The 17,886-nt window shown below is 48.7% G+C and overlaps 1 protein-coding gene across 1 annotated transcript; it reads left to right on the forward strand.

The window, feature by feature from the left end:
• The first annotated feature begins 13,409 nt into the window (after window positions 1–13,409).
• C1QL4 (complement C1q like 4) lies at window positions 13,410–17,465 on the forward strand. The gene is made up of 2 exons (XM_074270472.1): window positions 13,410–14,162; window positions 16,521–17,465. The coding sequence occupies exons 1-2, from the start codon at window positions 13,629–13,631 to the stop codon at window positions 16,698–16,700; spliced, it is 714 nt and encodes a 237-aa protein (XP_074126573.1). The 5' UTR covers window positions 13,410–13,628; the 3' UTR covers window positions 16,701–17,465.
• The last annotated feature ends 421 nt before the right edge of the window (window positions 17,466–17,886 follow it).

A 17,886-nucleotide genomic window follows, 5' to 3' on the forward strand; every position in this document is an offset into this window, starting at 1 on the left:
CCTCTAGTTACAGGGACCATCGGACCTCCAACTAAAAAACTGATCCCCTTTCCCTCTATCAAAGGACTAGAGCACCTGCTCTACAGGATGTGCTCCAGTCCAACCCCTCTGTATAAGTATAGAATATACAAAAATAAAGCAAAAAACGAGGTAATTTTAGGGGATATAGAATAGATATTAAGGTGAAGAGAATCATTAAAGGCTTCAAAGGTTGGGCGAGTTTTAAAGCAAAATGGTGAGATGAGGAAACATAGGCACTTAACCCCCACATACTAATTCCTCCCTGAAATTGCATATTTACTTTATCTATATTTTGTTTGTATTTATATGTGTACATGTTGTACACCCCATCTCTCTATATAAATACGTTAATGCTTGTTCGTTGATTGATCCTGCCTATAAATGCTCTTCAATTGCCAGTCTCTAACCCCAACCGCCAGGGCAAAGTCGCTGCCTTTTCACTTTGCCTTCCTGCTTCATGGTGCTCTTTTATTACTTTCTTTCCCCTTTAAGGGAATGTCTTTAAGGATGTTTTTGCTGCTCGTTTTAGCCTGATTTCACCTTGTTAAAAATGCAGGAGGGTAAGGAGTCAGAGGAAGAGCAGACCCTGACCTCATCCCCCAGCCCCTTTCATTACAATGGAGTGAGTAGAACTGGCCCATGAATCCCCGAGTTGCCTGCTGACGTTCCCCTGAGCTGCCTGAGAAATAGACGACTACTTTCTTTCTCTGACCTTGGCGTGCGAGGATAACTAAAAGGAAAAAAAAAAAAAAAAAAAAAAAAAAAAAAAAGCTGCTTTGTATTTTCCAGTTCCATCTATTATTTTCCCCTCTCCTATTCCCTGCTCTCCCAAATCGCCTCAATCTAACCTCCTTTTCTCCGCTCCTCCCCCCCCCCCCCGCCCTTCCCATCAAGGAGAGGGTCCGAAGTTTCTAGGAGCTGGGAGGTGGGGGGAATTGAGGAAGGGCTCGTTAGAGCTGGGAGGCCACATTAGAAGTTGCAGAAGGAGGTAGGGAGCCGGCGGCGTCTGGAGGGTGCGAGGCTGGGGTTATGAATAATGAATGAGTCCTAATTGGGCGGCCGAGCCGGCGCTGCGCAGCTCTAAGCTCTGCAAACAACCCGAGCGGCGGCGGCGGAAGTTGGACAAACAAGCCTTCTCCTCGCACTCTGGAACTCGCAGCCTTGGCACGCATCAGCCGGCGGAGGGGGGACTGAAGGAGGTGAAAGGCGGGGCAGGGCGGAAAGATTAGATTGGGGATGGAGGCCTATACCTCGGGTAAGGATTGCTCTGTAAAGACCGGAAGAGCCGGGGCAGGCAATCATCTGGGCTTGGGGTCTCTTGGATTTTTCATTTCAGGGCTATAATCTGGACAGCCACATCCTCGGGGAAACCTGGGAAAGGGAGAAATGGGCAGAGGGACCAGGCTAAGATTCTCTTTCACTCCTCAGGCCTCAAAGATCTCTCCTGGAGGAATCTTTCAGCTCAGTAAAGAACCCCTGTCGAGGGAAACTGAGCCTGGAGAGCTGAGGCAAAGAAGATTGTGCCGCTGAATCGATCTTTGGGAAAGAGAGAAGGAGCCGCCTCAGGAAAAAAATAAAAAGAAAGAAAGAAAAAGAGAGGGGTGAGCAGAGACTGAGGCAGTGTGAGGGAGAAAGATGGAGAAACAAATGAAAGATGGAGGATAAAGTGAGGGCTAGAAGATTTTAGATTTAGAGGTGGAGAAAAAAAGATAAAAAGGGAGAAATGTGAATGAAAATTAAGAGAGGGAGAAAGAAATCGTTAATAAAAGAAAAACGATGAAAGATGGGAGATAGAATAAGGAGAAATTAAGAGCAAGTAAGAGTCTGGGAGAGAGACAGTGATTAGAATAAGAAAAGGGATGGAGGGGCAGAAAAGGTGGAAGTGATGCTGTGAAAAATCTCTTTCTCCCTCTCTCCTCCCCCTCCCTCTTTCCCTTTCTCCCTCTCACCTCCCCTCCTTCCTCTCTTACACTAGCGCACTCTCTCCGCCCGAACTCACTTTGTCACAATTATGGCCCGTCACTAAGCCAGGATTGTTTTTCCCAAATTGTTCTATAAACAGGCACCTGCGGGAGGAGGGAGGTGGATGACAGAAGAGGAATGGAAGAGACTAGGAACTACTGAGGCTAAGGAGATATGAGATTTCAGGAGATGGGCTAGGCTCAGACTTGGAGGTTTTGTCATGGGGTGGAAGGAGGAGGAAGAAAAGGGACAAGATTCCAGAGTAGCCTTTCAGAGTGTATGTATGCCCAGGAGTGTTATCTTCTTGCTGTCACTGAATTTATCTCTGAATTTAAATTTCCTGGTTCATCTCTACCTTCCCAGTCTCAATTTCCACAGCATATTGAAGTGCACTAGAAATTGTAATAATAGCATCTATGTGAAGGGACTCTACAAATATTATCTCATTTGATCCTCACAACAACCCCACGAGGTAGATGCATTAATCCCCCCATTTTATGATGTAACAAACTGAGGCAAATAGTTATGAGTGACTTACTCAAGTTACACCGTCTCTGAGGTTAGATTTCAATTCAGATTTTCCTAATTCTAGGTACAATCTGGCTCTATCCACCACAATCAGTCAGTAGTTGAGAGAGGGAAAAGCAGTGCCAGTTAACTGAGGGACAGCTAGATGACTTAGTGAATAGAGCATCATCCTGGAGTCAGGAGAACCTGAATATAAATCTGGTCTCAGACACTTTATACATTATATTTATAACATTAATAGCTGTTTGACCAGGATAGGTCACAACCCCAATTGCTTCCTCCCCACCCCCCCAAAAAAGTCTGATGATCAGGAGGGGAATGACAGGTCAGGAGTTGGTTTGAAAACAGACATTTGCAGAAAGGTTAAGGTTCCACTGAAGCCTTCCCACCATTGCTCTCTCCCCCCATTTTAGCCATTTATTTTGGATTTCTACCTTTTCATCTTTTGTCTCTTCTATGTTTCTATTTCAATCTACAAGCATTTTTTAAGCATCTCTGTGTGTCCTGCGATTCTCTGCTTCTCCTCCCAATCTTCTCAAGCCCCACATCCACCCAGTTTGTATTTCTCATCAAAAACTGGCCTAGGCTTGCAGAGCCCAAACAACTAAGCAGAATTCTTTGCTCCTCCATTTATTTAGTCCTTACTCAAAGTTAGGAGGTTTGAGGGCATTTGGCTTCATCCACAAGATGTACTGGTAGTGCAATTTGAGAGCCAGGACTAGAATCCTTAACTTCCTTTCTTCCCTCCTCTTCCCCTCCCCCCCCAGTTCTAAACGCCTGCAGAGAGCTGAGAAACTCCCCTGGTTTAGTGAAAATGCAGGGCAACTCAGGATCTGAAGCTCTCCCAACCTCTTTTTGTCTCTTTCGAGTCATCTCTGCCTTCCTTCTGTCTCGAGACTACCTTGTTTCCTTCCACTGTTGTCGTTCTCGGATCCTTCCTCTAAGACAGCTGTTTTTTTCTAAAATAGCTGTTCTAGCCCCTTTGCCCCAGCAGCTCCTTCCTCTCACACTCTCCTCTGTCTCCACCATCCACTCACTAGTCCTCAGTCCTCCCGCCTCCCTTTCTCCCTCTCAAATCCTCTCCGACCCCCATCTTCCACCCGAGAGCCCCAAGTCGGCCTGTCTGCTTACTGACAGCCGAAACGGCTGCCCTCCCCACCCCTTCCACCCCCGGGAGCGGCCAGAGTCGAGGCCGCCGCTTGGCTGGCTTCGACACTGGACTCCCAAGGGCGGCTCTAGGGGCAGCGGAGGGTGGAGGCTGTTGAAGCGAGACCAGAGCCGGAGCTCGGGAGTTGGCAGAATGAGGGAGAAGACTGAAGGATGGGGGAGGGAGGAAGCGACCCCTCCGTATGTTGCTCTCCCAGAGTCTTGCTCTCTGTAGCTGTTTCTCCGGATCTGGGGTCTTTGCCTTTCTGCCTCTCTTCACTCTCTCTCTTCAGGATATCTCTGATTCCCTTGACCAATTCCAGATTCTTTTTCTCGTCCCCTTTAATCCTCCCTCCACCCCTGGGCCCTGGTGATTTACACTCTGACTTGGCTCTACGGCCTCTTCCCAATCAAGAATATCGACCCCGGGCGGGGCCCTCGGGTCTCATCGATCCCTCTAAGGCTCGGGATTTAAAAATGTCAAATTTGCCTTTTCCAAGCTGGGGGCCGAGGGGAGGGGCCCTAAGAAGAGAAGGGGGGGGGAAGACATCTGAAGATGACCGACTGCCTATGCCAAGAATGAGAAGCAGCTACAGCATTGCCACGGCCTTGACACCCTCTTCACTGAGGTCCCCGGGGTCGGAGATCCAGGTTATTAACCAGAATCACAGATAAGACAAGGAAAAGAGGTTCTGTTTCTCCGGTTTTCCACTTTTCCTTCTCCGCCACCTCCTCCCCTATTATAACGGATCTCACTTCTGGCTCGAGGGGTCTTCAAAAAGGGATAAAATTCAGAGTTTTGTGGGGAGCAGCCGAAATACAAAGGCATAGACACATAAGGGAGAGATGCAAACACAGGCGAATAAAGGAGACAGATGGGAATATGTCGTAATATACATGCATGGAGATGAAAATAGAGAGGTAATAGAGGTAGAAGATGAAGACTGGAAATTTGAAAAGACAATAGAGATCCAGGGTCGCATTTTTTTCCTGGTCTAAAAGATGAGGCCCCGGGGAAAGAAGCCAAGCACAGAAATCTCTCATTTTGAAAGGGCATTGTATATAAGATCACCAGCTTTGATGCAATCGCTTGTATGAGAGTATTTTTCCAAATGTGCAAAATCCAGAGACAACTACTTGAAGTACAATCAGCATGAAATAGAGCTGAAAAGGACCTTAGAAATTATGGTCCAGCCTTCCCATTTTACAGATGAAGAAATTGAGGCCCACAGAGGTGAAGTTTTTTCCCCCAAGGCCATTAAGATAGGAAGTGGCAAAGTAGGACCCAAGTTCTTTGACTCCAAGGATCATAGTTGTACCATGATGACTTCCCTCCCTCCCTCCCCCTCCAACCCATACAAACTTCTTTGAAACAACCTGTTTAAAAGCCAAATTGACACTGAAGAGAGTCCAGCCTGGTTTACTACATTAGATCCTTCTCATCTAACCTTCTCCTTTTGAAAGGGACAGTGACAGAATCTAATTCAGCTCATAGGGAGACTGGCTGGGGAGGTCGTGTGGGGGGAGATGCAAAGATGGAATTTCAGTCTAATTGTAGGCACTGCTACTCATCTCAGGTAAGTCTCCTGATCCACTTCTTTTCACAAGGTGACCCCCTTCTTTTCCACTCCCTGAATTAAGCTGTTGTAGACCAGAGCCTTCTCTGAGATCTTGTTCTGTAATTCCTCTGTCAAAGGAGGGAACTGGCCTAGAAAGTCCAATTTGAGAATACCATAAATCCATCAATCCTTGCTGTCACCGGGGACTGGAACTAAGTCCCAACATTATAAGAAAGCCCTTTTCCCTAACCCACTTTGGATCCTAAACCTTTTAATTGAGCCCAGAGGAGTCCCTTCTCTACCTCTGTGAGAAATTTGGAAAGAGGAACTTTGGGGTGGGGGGTGTAAAGGGAGGAGAGATTCTAGTCTAATGGGCAGTGATGGGGACCGGAGCCATGCTCTATCTCGGCACTCAGACAGTTAACAAGACCTTCTTCCTTCATCCCCCCCCCCCCCAAAGCTGTCACCACTTGCGTTGCCATTTCCTCCAGAGCCAGAGACAGGGATCTGACAGCTGAGCGGTGAGGCCATCACATTGAAGGGCTTCGGCTCATATTGAAAGACACACCGACACACTTGGGGACACACACAATGCCACAACCACACATACACACCCAGACGCTCTCCCTGACACTGTAACATTGTAACACCCTGACCCTTATACACGAGTTACACACACACACACACACACACACACACACACACACACACACACACCCCAATTACTCAAACACGCACACTCCCTCCTACCACACACATTGACCAATTACTTAAAACATAGACGCTCCTCCCTATCCTACTCCCCTCCACCAGTGCCCAGAACGAACCAGAATCATTGTCCCTTACAACGGCTAGAGTCAGAGCTCCCTTGTCCAACCTCTTCCCTCCTCAGTTTGGGAACCTTAACCTTTGATACCCCTCGGTGTGCCTTTAATACCTAGATCTGATCTGACTTATGATCTCTGGGAAGAGATGGAGCTTGAAGTGGGCTGAGATGGGAAAAAGGAAACGCCCCCCAAATAATGAACAGAAACCATAGGGAGTGGACAACTGAGGTGGTAGAAATTAAGGTCTGGGGCAAGGTCTAGGGAAAAAATCCCAGGAGATGGTTCTGAAAAAAGCTTCCCCTCCAGTGCAGGAAGTAGTCGCTCACATCAACACCTCTCCACACACAGCTCCCCTTCTCCTCCGCCGGCCTCACTCTAGGCACGTACGCCTCAGCGCCGGCCCCCCTCCACCCCCATCTGTCAGTTGGGGTAATGAATGCGCGCTCAGGGCCCAGAGCACTCCCCCCCCCCCATCCCCGCCTCGTTCATCACTGCCAGGATCGCCCACCTTCCTCCTCCCGGTGATCAGGATAGGACCAGGAAGCCCCCTCCCCAGGCCACGCCGGGTAATTGTCAGATTGAGATGTCGTTTTGTCAGGTCGGGGAGGGGCAGCAGGGGAAATAAAAAAACCGCAATGAAATCCTGACTCTGTCCAGCTCCTCCAGGCTCCACTCCACTCCTTTCCAGCTCTCTATCAATGATCTTACTCTGCCCAAACTATGCTTGGCAGTTCTTGCCTTGCCTCGGTTCAATTCGGTTGCACTTTATAGAATTGGGAATGGAGTGGGGGAGTAACATTAGGGCCGAAGTCCTATATTTTCGCCGCAAAAGGTGTCCAGGGATCGCAGTCCTGCCTACTTCCCGCAGGAGGCGCCCGGAGGCAGCCTTAACACCTCACCCCCCCTCTCCCCTCCAACTCCGACTCCTGAGGCCCAGGGCCAAAGTATTCTTCCCTCCTCCCCTCTCTCCAGCCTTCCAGCAGGTCCCCGGACGGCCCCGAGTGAGTGACGGGCTGCGCGGTGATTATGCGGAGGAGGGAGCGGGGTGCGGGGGGGCCCGCGGGCGGCAGCGCTGACCCTTCACATTTCCTATCCTCCGGGACCCTCATCCATCCGAAGCTGCTCTTTGTCTGGCCGCCTAATTGCCGGCGGACAGGATGGATGGCTGGACCGACAGCCCCGGAATCCCTAATAAAGGCCGAGGCCGCCAGAGAGGGAGAGGAGGAGGAAGGGGGAAGAGATGGAAGGAGGAGGAACCCGGCGGGCCCTGGCTCTGGGGCTCTGAGCCGCCCAGCTGACAGGGATGGATGGAGGATTGGTGGGGGGGAGCTCAGCTAGAGAAGAGAATCTGGGGAGTCAAGAGTCTGTGTCGTGACCAGGATCAGAGCAGGGCTGCACTGGGGTCAGAGTTACAAATGAACAAGAAATGGGCCACATCCCGGCAGCCTTCCCGACTAGATAGAGATTAAATGGGGGGAGGGGAGGGGAAGACATAGGTCCGTATCTCGTTCCCCTTTCTACTAATGGTTAGAGCTCAACACCAAAGCACAGTCCCCAGGACTGATTGCCGGAGACAGGGTGGAGAGAAGCCACAAGGCAAGAAAGGATCTATAAGGCCTGGAGGAATAGCTCCAGCCTCAATTGCTGCTCCTTTCTGGGCAATTGAGCCCACCACTGATCTGACTCTGCTTTGCCCCACCTACACCACTTCCATCTACGTACTCCCATATCCCTTTAATATATCCCATTTTTATTTGTCGGGGTCAGAGATCACGAACAATATGGCAAGTTTAAGTCAATAGACCTCCCATAACGTCCTTTCTCATTCCACGGCGGATATATCCCATTTGTGCCCTATCTTTCTAGCATTGCCCCTTCCTCTCACCTATCAGTGCTGGGATCTATTAACCAGTAAGCTTGGCAGCTGTCGGTGACTTGCTGCTCTGCACATTTCATTAACTGGGAGTCTGTAAGGAGTAGGGAGGGAAAGGGAGTTGGATGATTTTGAGGAAGGAAAGTCAGAAGTGGAGAGCAGAGACGTGATCTACTAACAAACAAGGGTTAGAGTGCTCTACTACCTTGGGGAGGTATTTACTTGATAGAAGTCAGTATTCTTCAATCCCAGATAGTTTTCTGAATCAGCCCTAATGTTTCCCTAGAGGAAATGGGAAATCTCTACAATCACTAGTTTTTCATTTCAACTTGCTGCAGCTTCCTCAATTTTGAAAGTGCTTTAAGTCTAGAGAACATCAAGCCCAAGAACATCAAGAACATTACTAAGTAATACAGAGCCCCTCCAATGGATCACCCACTTCAAGCAAGATTCCTCCAAAAACGAATCTGTGGGAAGGCTCTAGCAGGGTTGATGAGAATGGAACAATGCCAACTGGGATTGTTGGATCCTCAGGAAATGAATGGTTTCTTACTTTGGGATCTTCAAGATACACCAATTTGACACCCATGGGTGATCCATTGGAGGGGCTCTGTATTACTTAGTAATGTTCTTGAAAATGGGATACTTCAAAACAGGGAAACAGAGAAGCTAAAGAAATCAATGGGAGACTGAGGAAAGAATAGGAACAGGAAATAGCCATAGGAAGAGCAGAAGGGATTAAACGGGAAAAGAGAGAAGAGGGTTGGAAAAGCAATGATATATAAAAAGGGACAAAAGAGACTAGGATTGGAAGGATCAGAAGATGGGAGAAAGTTTAGTGTATATGTAAAAGTAAGTTGAAGGAGTGGAGAAGAGAAAAGGGTGGGAAGAGATTGTTTAGTTCTAGAGGGCTAAAGGTTTGAATAGAAAAGCTAGACAGAAAGTAACAGGGAGGAAAAGACTGAAGGATGGAGAATATAGCCAAATAAAAGGAAAGGAACCAAAAGGTATAGAGTAGTGAAAGTTGGAAAAAGATGGGGGAGGGGGAGGGATTTCTAGCTTGAAGGTTCAGGGATATATGACCTATATCCAGGATGTGTGTAAAACCCTAGCAAGTTTGGGAGCTGACCCATGATTGGCCCCAAATATATCTTGTGGGCTCTTGCAATATATGCCATCACTGTTCTTTGTTTTCTTCTTCTATTAAGGGGTTAACAGGGTGTAGGAAGAATAGAGAATAATCAATAAATGATGACCTTAAAGGCAGACATCTAAAAATTTTAACAGGAAAACTTCTTGAGAACAATAGACAATACATATTTCATACAAATCATATGCTAATAGTATGGTAACCAAAAGCATGGATTTCTTTACTATGACACCTGGATGGAACCCTAGAAGGTAAAATTGTAGTGTTAATTAATTAATTCCCTGGGTTAAAGTAAGAGCTGGGATAATGCCATTTAGATTAAAGTTAAGGTGATGGAGTTAGTTGATTGGATTAGAGTTAGTCTAGGGGTTAAGTTGAGACTTGGAATTGTGCAGTTATGCCTAGAATTAGGATGAAGAGTAGAACTTCGTAAATGTGGGCGTGGGGGGGTTCTACCTGGAACTGAAATAGGGAACAATGGGGATATATCCAGGACCTCCATCCTTGCTTCCTAACTCAAACCTGCACTTTGCTCTTATTCTGATTCACCTCTTAGCCCTTTCCCCAAATCTTATCTAATTCTTTCTGTTCACCATTTACAAATTGTCTCAACTCCACTACCTTTCTTTTTGGTTGACCTGATCAACTGACACTAAATTGTCTCTCTCCTGCTTTTCATCACCTGTTCTTCATCACCTTGTGAACCCAGACGCTAACCTTGATGTCCCAAGGTCTGCTGCCAGGCCCTGGTCCTTCTAGCCTTGTCAAGTGACAGCTGCAGGAAAAGAAAGAAGTGCCTGGTGAGCTAAAGGCATCATTCCAGAGTGAGGGGGGAAATGCTACAGAACATGAATAAATTCATAGAGCTGTCCCCCTAGCTCCCTCCACAGTGCTCCATGCTCCTCCCCCGCTGCAGCCCTGCTGGGCTCCCACAGCTCTACAGCCAACAGCTTTGCTCCCCACCTCCAGAGAAGCAAGAAGGTGAGAGAATGTCTGCATTGAGAAGGAAAGATTGAGAAAGAGGAGCTGAAGGAGGTTTGTGAACAAGGGTTTGTGAAGGGAGGGCAAGGGTGTAGGAAGAGCTGAGAAGAAAGCTTTGAGTATAAGAAAAGCTAAAAAGAGATTAAGCAGAGATTCTGTGGCAAGAACAGGGGCTAAGAAGGAGAAAGAAAAAGAGAGTGAAAGAGGACAAAAAAGAGGAAGAAAGAAAATACCAAGTGAAGGGCAAGGACTGGGAACCAGTTTGGTCAGTGGGAGATGAATTCAGAAATTTGGGAGGACTACAGGTTAAGATAGAAAAGGGGAACTGAGGAGGGGAAGGTAAAGAAAAAGAGACAGAGAGATAGAAACAAAGAGAGACAGACAGACACAGAGAGGAGACAGAAATCAAGACAGGAGAGAGAAAGAAAGGGTGAGAAAGAGAGGACAGAGAAAGGGAGAGGAGAGGGAGAAGACAGGAAGAGAAGAGAGTGAAAGAGAGTAAAGGAGGGAAAGGAGTGAGGGGGGAGGAGAGACAGAAAGAGACAGAGAGAGAGACAGAGAGACAGAGAGAGAGACACACAGAGAGAGACAGAGAGAGAGACAGAGAGAGAGACAGAGACAGAGAGACAGAGACAGAGAGACAGAGAGACAGAGAGAGAGAGAGAGACAGAGAGAGAGAGAGAGAGAGAGAGAGAGAGAGAGAGAGAGAGAGAGAGAGAGAGAGAGAGAGAGAGAGAGAGAGAGAGAGAGAGAATAGGACAGAAAAAGCTGAGATAGGGAAGGCAGTATGGGTTCTCTCTCTACTCTGATCCATTCATCCCAGCTTGGGGGACCTGCTTTGTAATTAGACATGCAAAGGGCTGTGGAAGCCCTCAGCCTCCCCCATCCTAAGACAAATTGTGACAAAGACCTTGGAATAAAATGTGTATTTATAGTGTGACGAGTCCAATCCCTCCCTTTCCTTCCACTGCCAACAGCAGTCTTTATCCACCACCTGAGTTATCAAGCCCTCTCCTTAACTCTCCCACCTTCTTCATTTTTTCTTCCTTGTCTTACTAAGGGAAAGAAAGGGGGGAAAGGGATCTGACTCAAGCCAGGATCCACCCCAAAACTCAGAAAGCAACAGACTGTCCCATAAATGTTACTGTTTCACTGACTGTCCAACCCAGGCCCAATGATGTGGCAGCATGTTGTGACTCTCCATGGCCCAGGTCTTGCATCAGTCCTATCTTCCCAAATTTAAATCTATTGTCCGAATCTCTGATAACAGTTTCCTGACCTCATCATCTTGGCTCCTCTAATATCTCTATTCTCTTCTCTCTCATTCTCTTATTTGAATTCCCCAAGGCTGCTGACTCCCTACTCTATCCTATAAACACCCAGCCCTTGCCATTCCTAGGAGTTTGGAAAATATAATATCCTTCCTCTAGAATTTTCACTCCCTATAAAGTGTCTCGCCTTGTAATTGTTTCTCAAAAATCAGAGGCACAAACTACCATAGAAGGGCAATCTATCATTATATCTACAGACTTTTTACTTTTTTTTTTTTTTTTTTTTTTTTTTGCAAGGGAGAGAGGTAAGAACAGTTAAACTCAGATAAGGGGTTACAATTTTCTTTTTTCTGGGTTAAAAGCAGGGTCAATTTCTCACTCTGTAAGAAGTTGCACCTGCTGGGACTGGGCTAGAGATAACTGGGGACTAGAGATGTTGTAGGATTAGGCTGGGCTGAGGCCTTTGGAAAGTACTAAGATTAAAGACAGATCTTTTCTATCCTGTTTTCTGAATTACTTCTGATGTTCTGTGACCCATTCAGCAGAATTAGACAGCCTACACATACACAAGACAAAGGGAGGATACCCAACCCTTCAACACTTTCACACAGAAATAGACATTCATATTAACACACAAATGAAGGTACACAGTGGCAGAAACAGCATCATGCAATACAATCATTTACAGATTTCTTCACTCAGACATACATAAATACCAATACATATTTACATACATACAATCATAGAGACTTACCTACAATTTTGTAAACGCATACACAGTCACCACATAAACATATCGTATGACAGACCCACAAACACATAAAGACCTATTCAATTACACAGACACACAGTCTCATACAGACTCTCACACGAAGTCACATTCTCTTCTCTTTGCAGAGTTGATATGTTACATTGGAGTCCGAACACGCACCTGGGTGTCTCTCTGAAGCTCGTCATTTACATTTCTCTAGATCTGTCAACCTCTCCGTTCCCTGTCTCTCCTTTCTGCGTTTCTCTCGATGCCTTTCTTTTTGCATCTCCTTGTTTCTTTGTCTCTGTCTCTGCTTCAGTATCTGTCTCCCCTTTATATTCTCACGGTTTGTTTTCTATCTTTCTGCCTGCTTCACACTCATTCTGGGGGCTGTGTTGCCTTTCTTTCAATGCAATTCAACAAGTATAAATTGAACACTTGCCCCGTTTTAGCACAGAGCCAGGCGTTGTGGGGAAATGTCTTCTCTTTCCCTCTTTAATTTTTTTTTTTTTTTTGTCCTTCCATTGTCTTTTCCTTCTTTTTCCTCTCTCCACCAAATCTTTCATGTATTTGCCTCTCTTTCTTGGTGTCTCTGTTCATATATATATATAGGTATCAGTCTTTTCCTTTCATACTGCTTCTAGCTTCTGTCCAGTTTCTTTTGGCTACATATTTGTGGAGCCCAGCCCCTATGGTTTAGGGGTAACTGAGCCTCCCCTTAGAGCCATTTCCTGGGGTAGACGAGAGGAAAAGACCCAAGGGGAGGGCCAGTCCTCCGCCCCGCCCCAACCCTCCCCACTTTCAGCTGCAGGGGTCGCTCCGCCTCCGGCCGCTTAAAGCGGCTCCCGCCGCACCGCTGCTCACACAGCCTGCACAGCCACCCCAGAAGGGTGGGAGGGAGGGAGAGAGCCAGAAGGAGAAAGAGAGTGAGAGAGAGGAGAGCGAGACTGGGGCCGCTGCCAGGGCTAGGGCCGGAGTGGGGTCAGCATCGTCCCAAGGCCAGAGAGCCGAGCCCTATGAAGAGTTCCTATCAGGTTCGTGCCTCCCGAAGCGCAGAGCCCGGGGCGCCCGGCCTGCGGGGAGTAGCCCCAGCCCGGTCCAGGACCGAACCGTCAAGGGAATCGAGAACTCAGAGGAGTCCGGGATTCTGAGAAGCACACCGTTCGAAGAACCGATAACCCAGGCATCGGGGATCCGTGAGTGCCGAGTAGTCAGGGCTAATTGAGGACGCAGGTCTCCGGGTCCGTGGGCACCGAGCCGTCGGGGGCTGCCCCGGTACCGAGCCTCTCGGCAGCTGCTTTAAGATCCACTTTCGGAGTCGCAATCACTGCTGCTGAAACCCGCAGGGGCAAGAGGGCAGACGAAACTGTCGGGTGAGAGTAGTTCCGGCCCAGGCTCCGATACTGCCCCAGACCGTTGCTGACTCCAAGGCTCAAGGAGAATCCGGGGGAGCTGCCGCCGCAACCATTGCGCCCAAGAGCGAAGAGGACCTCTTGGCCCTGGCCGCATCCCGACTGAGCCGCCGCAAGCGGGTGGTGGGCGCGGCCGTCGGGGTGGCTATGGTGCTGTTGCTACTTGTGGCCATCCCGCTGCTCGTGCACAGCTCCCGCGGGCCCGCGCACTACGAGATGCTGGGCCGCTGCCGCATGGTTTGTGACCCTCACGGGCCCCGTGGCCCAGATCCCGACGGGTCACCCGCTTCTGCACCTCCGTTATCCCCAGGAGCCAAAGGCGAGACTGGCCGGAGGGGCAAAGCTGGGCTTCGAGGACCCCCTGGTCCACAGGGTCCGAGAGGTCCCCCAGGAGAGCCCGGCAGACAAGGTCCCCCCGGACCCCCAGGACCAGGCCCCGGAGGCGCAGTGCCCGCTGCCTACTCTCCTCGGATCGCCTTCTACGCCGGCCTGCGTCGGCCTCATGAAGGCTACGAGGTGCTGCGCTTCGACGACGTGGTGACCAACGTAGGCAACGCATACGAGGCGGCCAGTGGCAAGTTCACCTGTCCCATGCCTGGTGTATATTTCTTTGCCTACCACGTGCTGATGCGCGGAGGCGACGGCACCAGCATGTGGGCAGATCTGATGAAGAACGGGCAGGTGAGGGACCCGTCCCCAATCGACTGCCCAAGGTTTCCGACTTGCCCGCCCCACCCCTATTTCCACCACCCTAGCTTAAGCTCCTCAGGAGGGATACTTCCAATCTCCCCACTTGAGACAGGTTCTCTTTTCCCCATCCCCTAGACCCCCCCCCCCCGCATCTCTTCCCTCCCACCACCCTTACTCCAGAGCCCTTGAATGGGGTCCCTAGCAGGACAGAGAGGTCTGCAGACAAGTGAGTCTCTACCCGTTCCGGTTCTGGTCTTTCCGGACTTTGCCTTTTTCCTCCTTTCACTTCCTTTTCTCTCCTTCCAACCCCGAGACCCTTGGGCAATCCCTGCAGTCCCCAGTACTTTACTATTTTTGTTTATTCAAAACTAGCTGGGTTCCCTTCTATAGCCATCCCCTCGGAGTTTATATTCAGTTAAGCTCCAAGCTCCTGATCCTGTTAGCCCCTAGAGTTCCCGCCGATATCCATTGGCAGGAAGGTGGGCGCCAGTTTGCGGCTTTCACCAGATTCGGCTCTGGTTTTGAAGGAAAGGGTTGTGTTTTTCAAACACATCTTCACTCCATCACCTTATTCCCTGCCTCCTCCCAATCCTTTTCTTTCTTTTTCTTTTTTGCCTAAACCGCACAGGCTAGCGGTCTGCTCCCTTTCTTAATTACCACTTCCAAGCTTCCTAGGGGCAGCAGCCCAAGGTGGGATAGCAGTGCAGTCTGGGAGGTAAAAAGGAAATGAGATTCGAAGGAAGATTAACAGGAATGGAGAGGAATTTACTGGAAAGCGCCCCGAACTTAAGCCACTGATCTGGGTGGCTGAGGTTCTGACTCCCCCGTCAGCCCTCTAGCTCGAACGCTTCCGAATAGTCCCCAAACACACCTGCACCTGTCGGAACTCGCCCAGATCCGATCGAACCCTGGTATTACGTGATTTACACAAAGGGGTGGGAAGGTGTGGAAAGGAAGTCCAAAGAGGAGCCCCGTGGCCAGTACCTGTGGCTGCTGCCTTTAGTTTGGGAAAACGGGAGTTTGGGTTCCTTTTGCCCAGACATCCTGGGGAACCATGGTCAAGGAGTAGGAGGTGCGGCGCTAGGGAGTATAGCTAAGGGAGTCCTGAGCCAGACAGGCTAGGAGAGCTCTCCGGTGCGATTTTAGGAGCAAGTAGCTAAGCTCTCTAAGCCAAACTGGCTCGGTAGCAATCTGGATCAGAGAGGAATTTAATGTATTCCTCTTTAAAACCCAGGGCCAAGTGAAGGGAGATTGTGGATGTGAAGCAGTTGAGCAGTTGTGCCCCGGGTAGTGACCCCAGGCTATGCCAGAGGTCCTTATGTCTGCTTTGCCTGTTCCACTGTCTTCTTGTCTCCGTCCACGTATCCTACTGTCCCCCTATTTTCATAGTCAGTTCTGTCTGTGGCTGTGCGTTTCACTGTCTCAGTGTCTGTCCGTGGTCTATCCTGGTGCCCGTGTGTCTTTTAGTCCATTCTCACCGAGCAGCGACTGTTTTTTGGGTCTCCCTCTTCCCTTGGGTTTCCAGTCGTTGAGAAGTGAGAAAAAGTGGTGTGTGTGTGTGTGTGTGTGTGTGTGTGTGTGTGTGTGTGTGTGTGTATGTGTGTGTGTGTGTGCTCGCGTGTGTTTGTACCAGGATGGGGCGGTGCCCATTCTGTATTCTGGGCGGATGGCTCCCAGGCTGCGGCCCAGGGGACGGTAAATAGTGATTAGAATAATAATGAATAATTAATGCGTTAATAACCAGCCCCTGCGGGACTGGAAAAGAAATGCTGGGCCGGGGTGTAGAGAGGGGGAGGAGTGGTTGACAATCAGATGCTTGAGATTTGATGGCAGAAAGGGAAAAGAGGAGAAAGGCTCTCCTGAGTGTATCTCCTTAGGCTTTTAACTCTAAAAACAGACTTTAAATTTTGGTGAGATCAGTCAAGGCGGAATATATTTTTCCCTATCTGGTCCAAGCAGAGAAAGTGCTGATTAGAGACTTGAACGTTGAACTTTTAGCTACCTAGGCCCTCAGCTGAATCCGTTCAAGAGAAAGGGCATTGACCTATATGATAAGTCGTGGAAAGAGGAGCCAGCAACCCAATTAGATATTGCGGTGCCCCAGGGCCTTATGGGGTCCTGCGCAATGTCCGACTTGAACTTCCCCCTACGCCTCCACTCCCAGTATTGTTAGCTTTGGGAAGTAAGAATTAGAGACAGGGCTTGAGCCTGAGTCCCAGGGATCTGCAGGAGGAAACTTGGACCTTTTCAGGGTGCCGTCTGATCAATCAAAAACGAAGGGGGAGGGTGGACCGAGTGCCAGGAGCCTGGACTTCTGAGGGTGTCCTCGACATCGGTCCCTTACCCCAGGTCCGGGCCAGTGCCATCGCCCAGGATGCGGACCAGAACTACGACTACGCCAGCAACAGCGTCATCCTGCACCTGGATGTGGGGGATGAGGTGTTCATCAAACTGGATGGTGGCAAGGTGCACGGCGGGAACACCAATAAGTACAGCACCTTCTCTGGCTTCATCATCTACCCGGACTGAGCCTTCTCCTAACCCCACCCTCACTGAACCATCAGGGCTAAGCCCTATCCTCAGCTGTTCCATACCCACATCTTATTCCCTTTGCTTAATTAGACTGCCAGGTCATACAGTCCCTGCTTCTATTCTCACCCCAGCCCCCAACTCCAGACATAAACTTACAAACTGAAAACTAGGGGACCAGCTAAGCCTCGGGGTGGCAGAGAGATACAATTTGGGGAGTAATCATTATGGAATCGAGGAGGATTGGAGCATTGCAGCACAAAGATAGGCGTTAGGACCATTGGAGTTAGGTGAGGCACAATAAGGGTCCTAGAAATGGTTTGGCCCTAGGTCCACGGGAGGGTTCAGAGCCTAGTTTTCCTCAAAGAAAGGAAGGACAGGCAGAAAGGAAAGGAATCAATAGGCAAGGAAATAATGATACACAACTAGTAAACACCAGCTATTGGACACCAGCTTCTGGGGAGATAGGGAAGGGAATCCAGAGCAGATCTGGACTACATGAAGTGTTCCAAAGATATGGCTAGGCCTTGAGCTGGGATGTTGGTCTTCTCCCCTACTCTCTACCCACTTCCCCATTTCCAGAAGGTTGAGGTTGGATATAGCTGATCTTCAGTCCTTATGCAACTTGGATCAGTAAACTGAAGGAGCATTTTCTGGCATTTTAAACCCAAATTATGCAGCCCCATCCCTACCCTATCCCACAATTGAACTGAGTACTAGGATTAATTTATTGTTGTTTCTTCTAATAAAACAAGGCTTGGGTCATGTATGAGTGTGACTTGGGTTGAGAAGGACTGGTGAAAAACTACACCGACTACTATTCAGGACTCCACACATTCTTACTACACCCTAGGTAGAGGGAAATGGGCATAAGGTTATTGGATGAAAAAGAATGGAACCTCAGAGGAAATATTGAATCCAAGAAAAACCTGGGTCTCAGCTTCTAATGGGTGGGGTGTCAGCTGAGACATTAATCTCTTCCATTGGAGAGATTAATAGGCAGAGAACTTTTAATTCAGATTGTGATACCAGGGTTTCTCCAGAAACCTGGGTTTCATGGACTTCCAGAGTCCATAGGGGAAAAAAAAAAAATTGGTTTCCTTTGTAACTTTACATACCTTATATTTTAAACATCTTAAAAGCATCATTCTGAGGAGTTTGGCTTTATTGCCAAACTGCTAAAAGT

This window comes from Sminthopsis crassicaudata, chromosome 5, assembly GCF_048593235.1.
Source record: "Sminthopsis crassicaudata isolate SCR6 chromosome 5, ASM4859323v1, whole genome shotgun sequence".
Taxonomy (NCBI): Eukaryota; Metazoa; Chordata; class Mammalia; order Dasyuromorphia; family Dasyuridae; genus Sminthopsis; species Sminthopsis crassicaudata.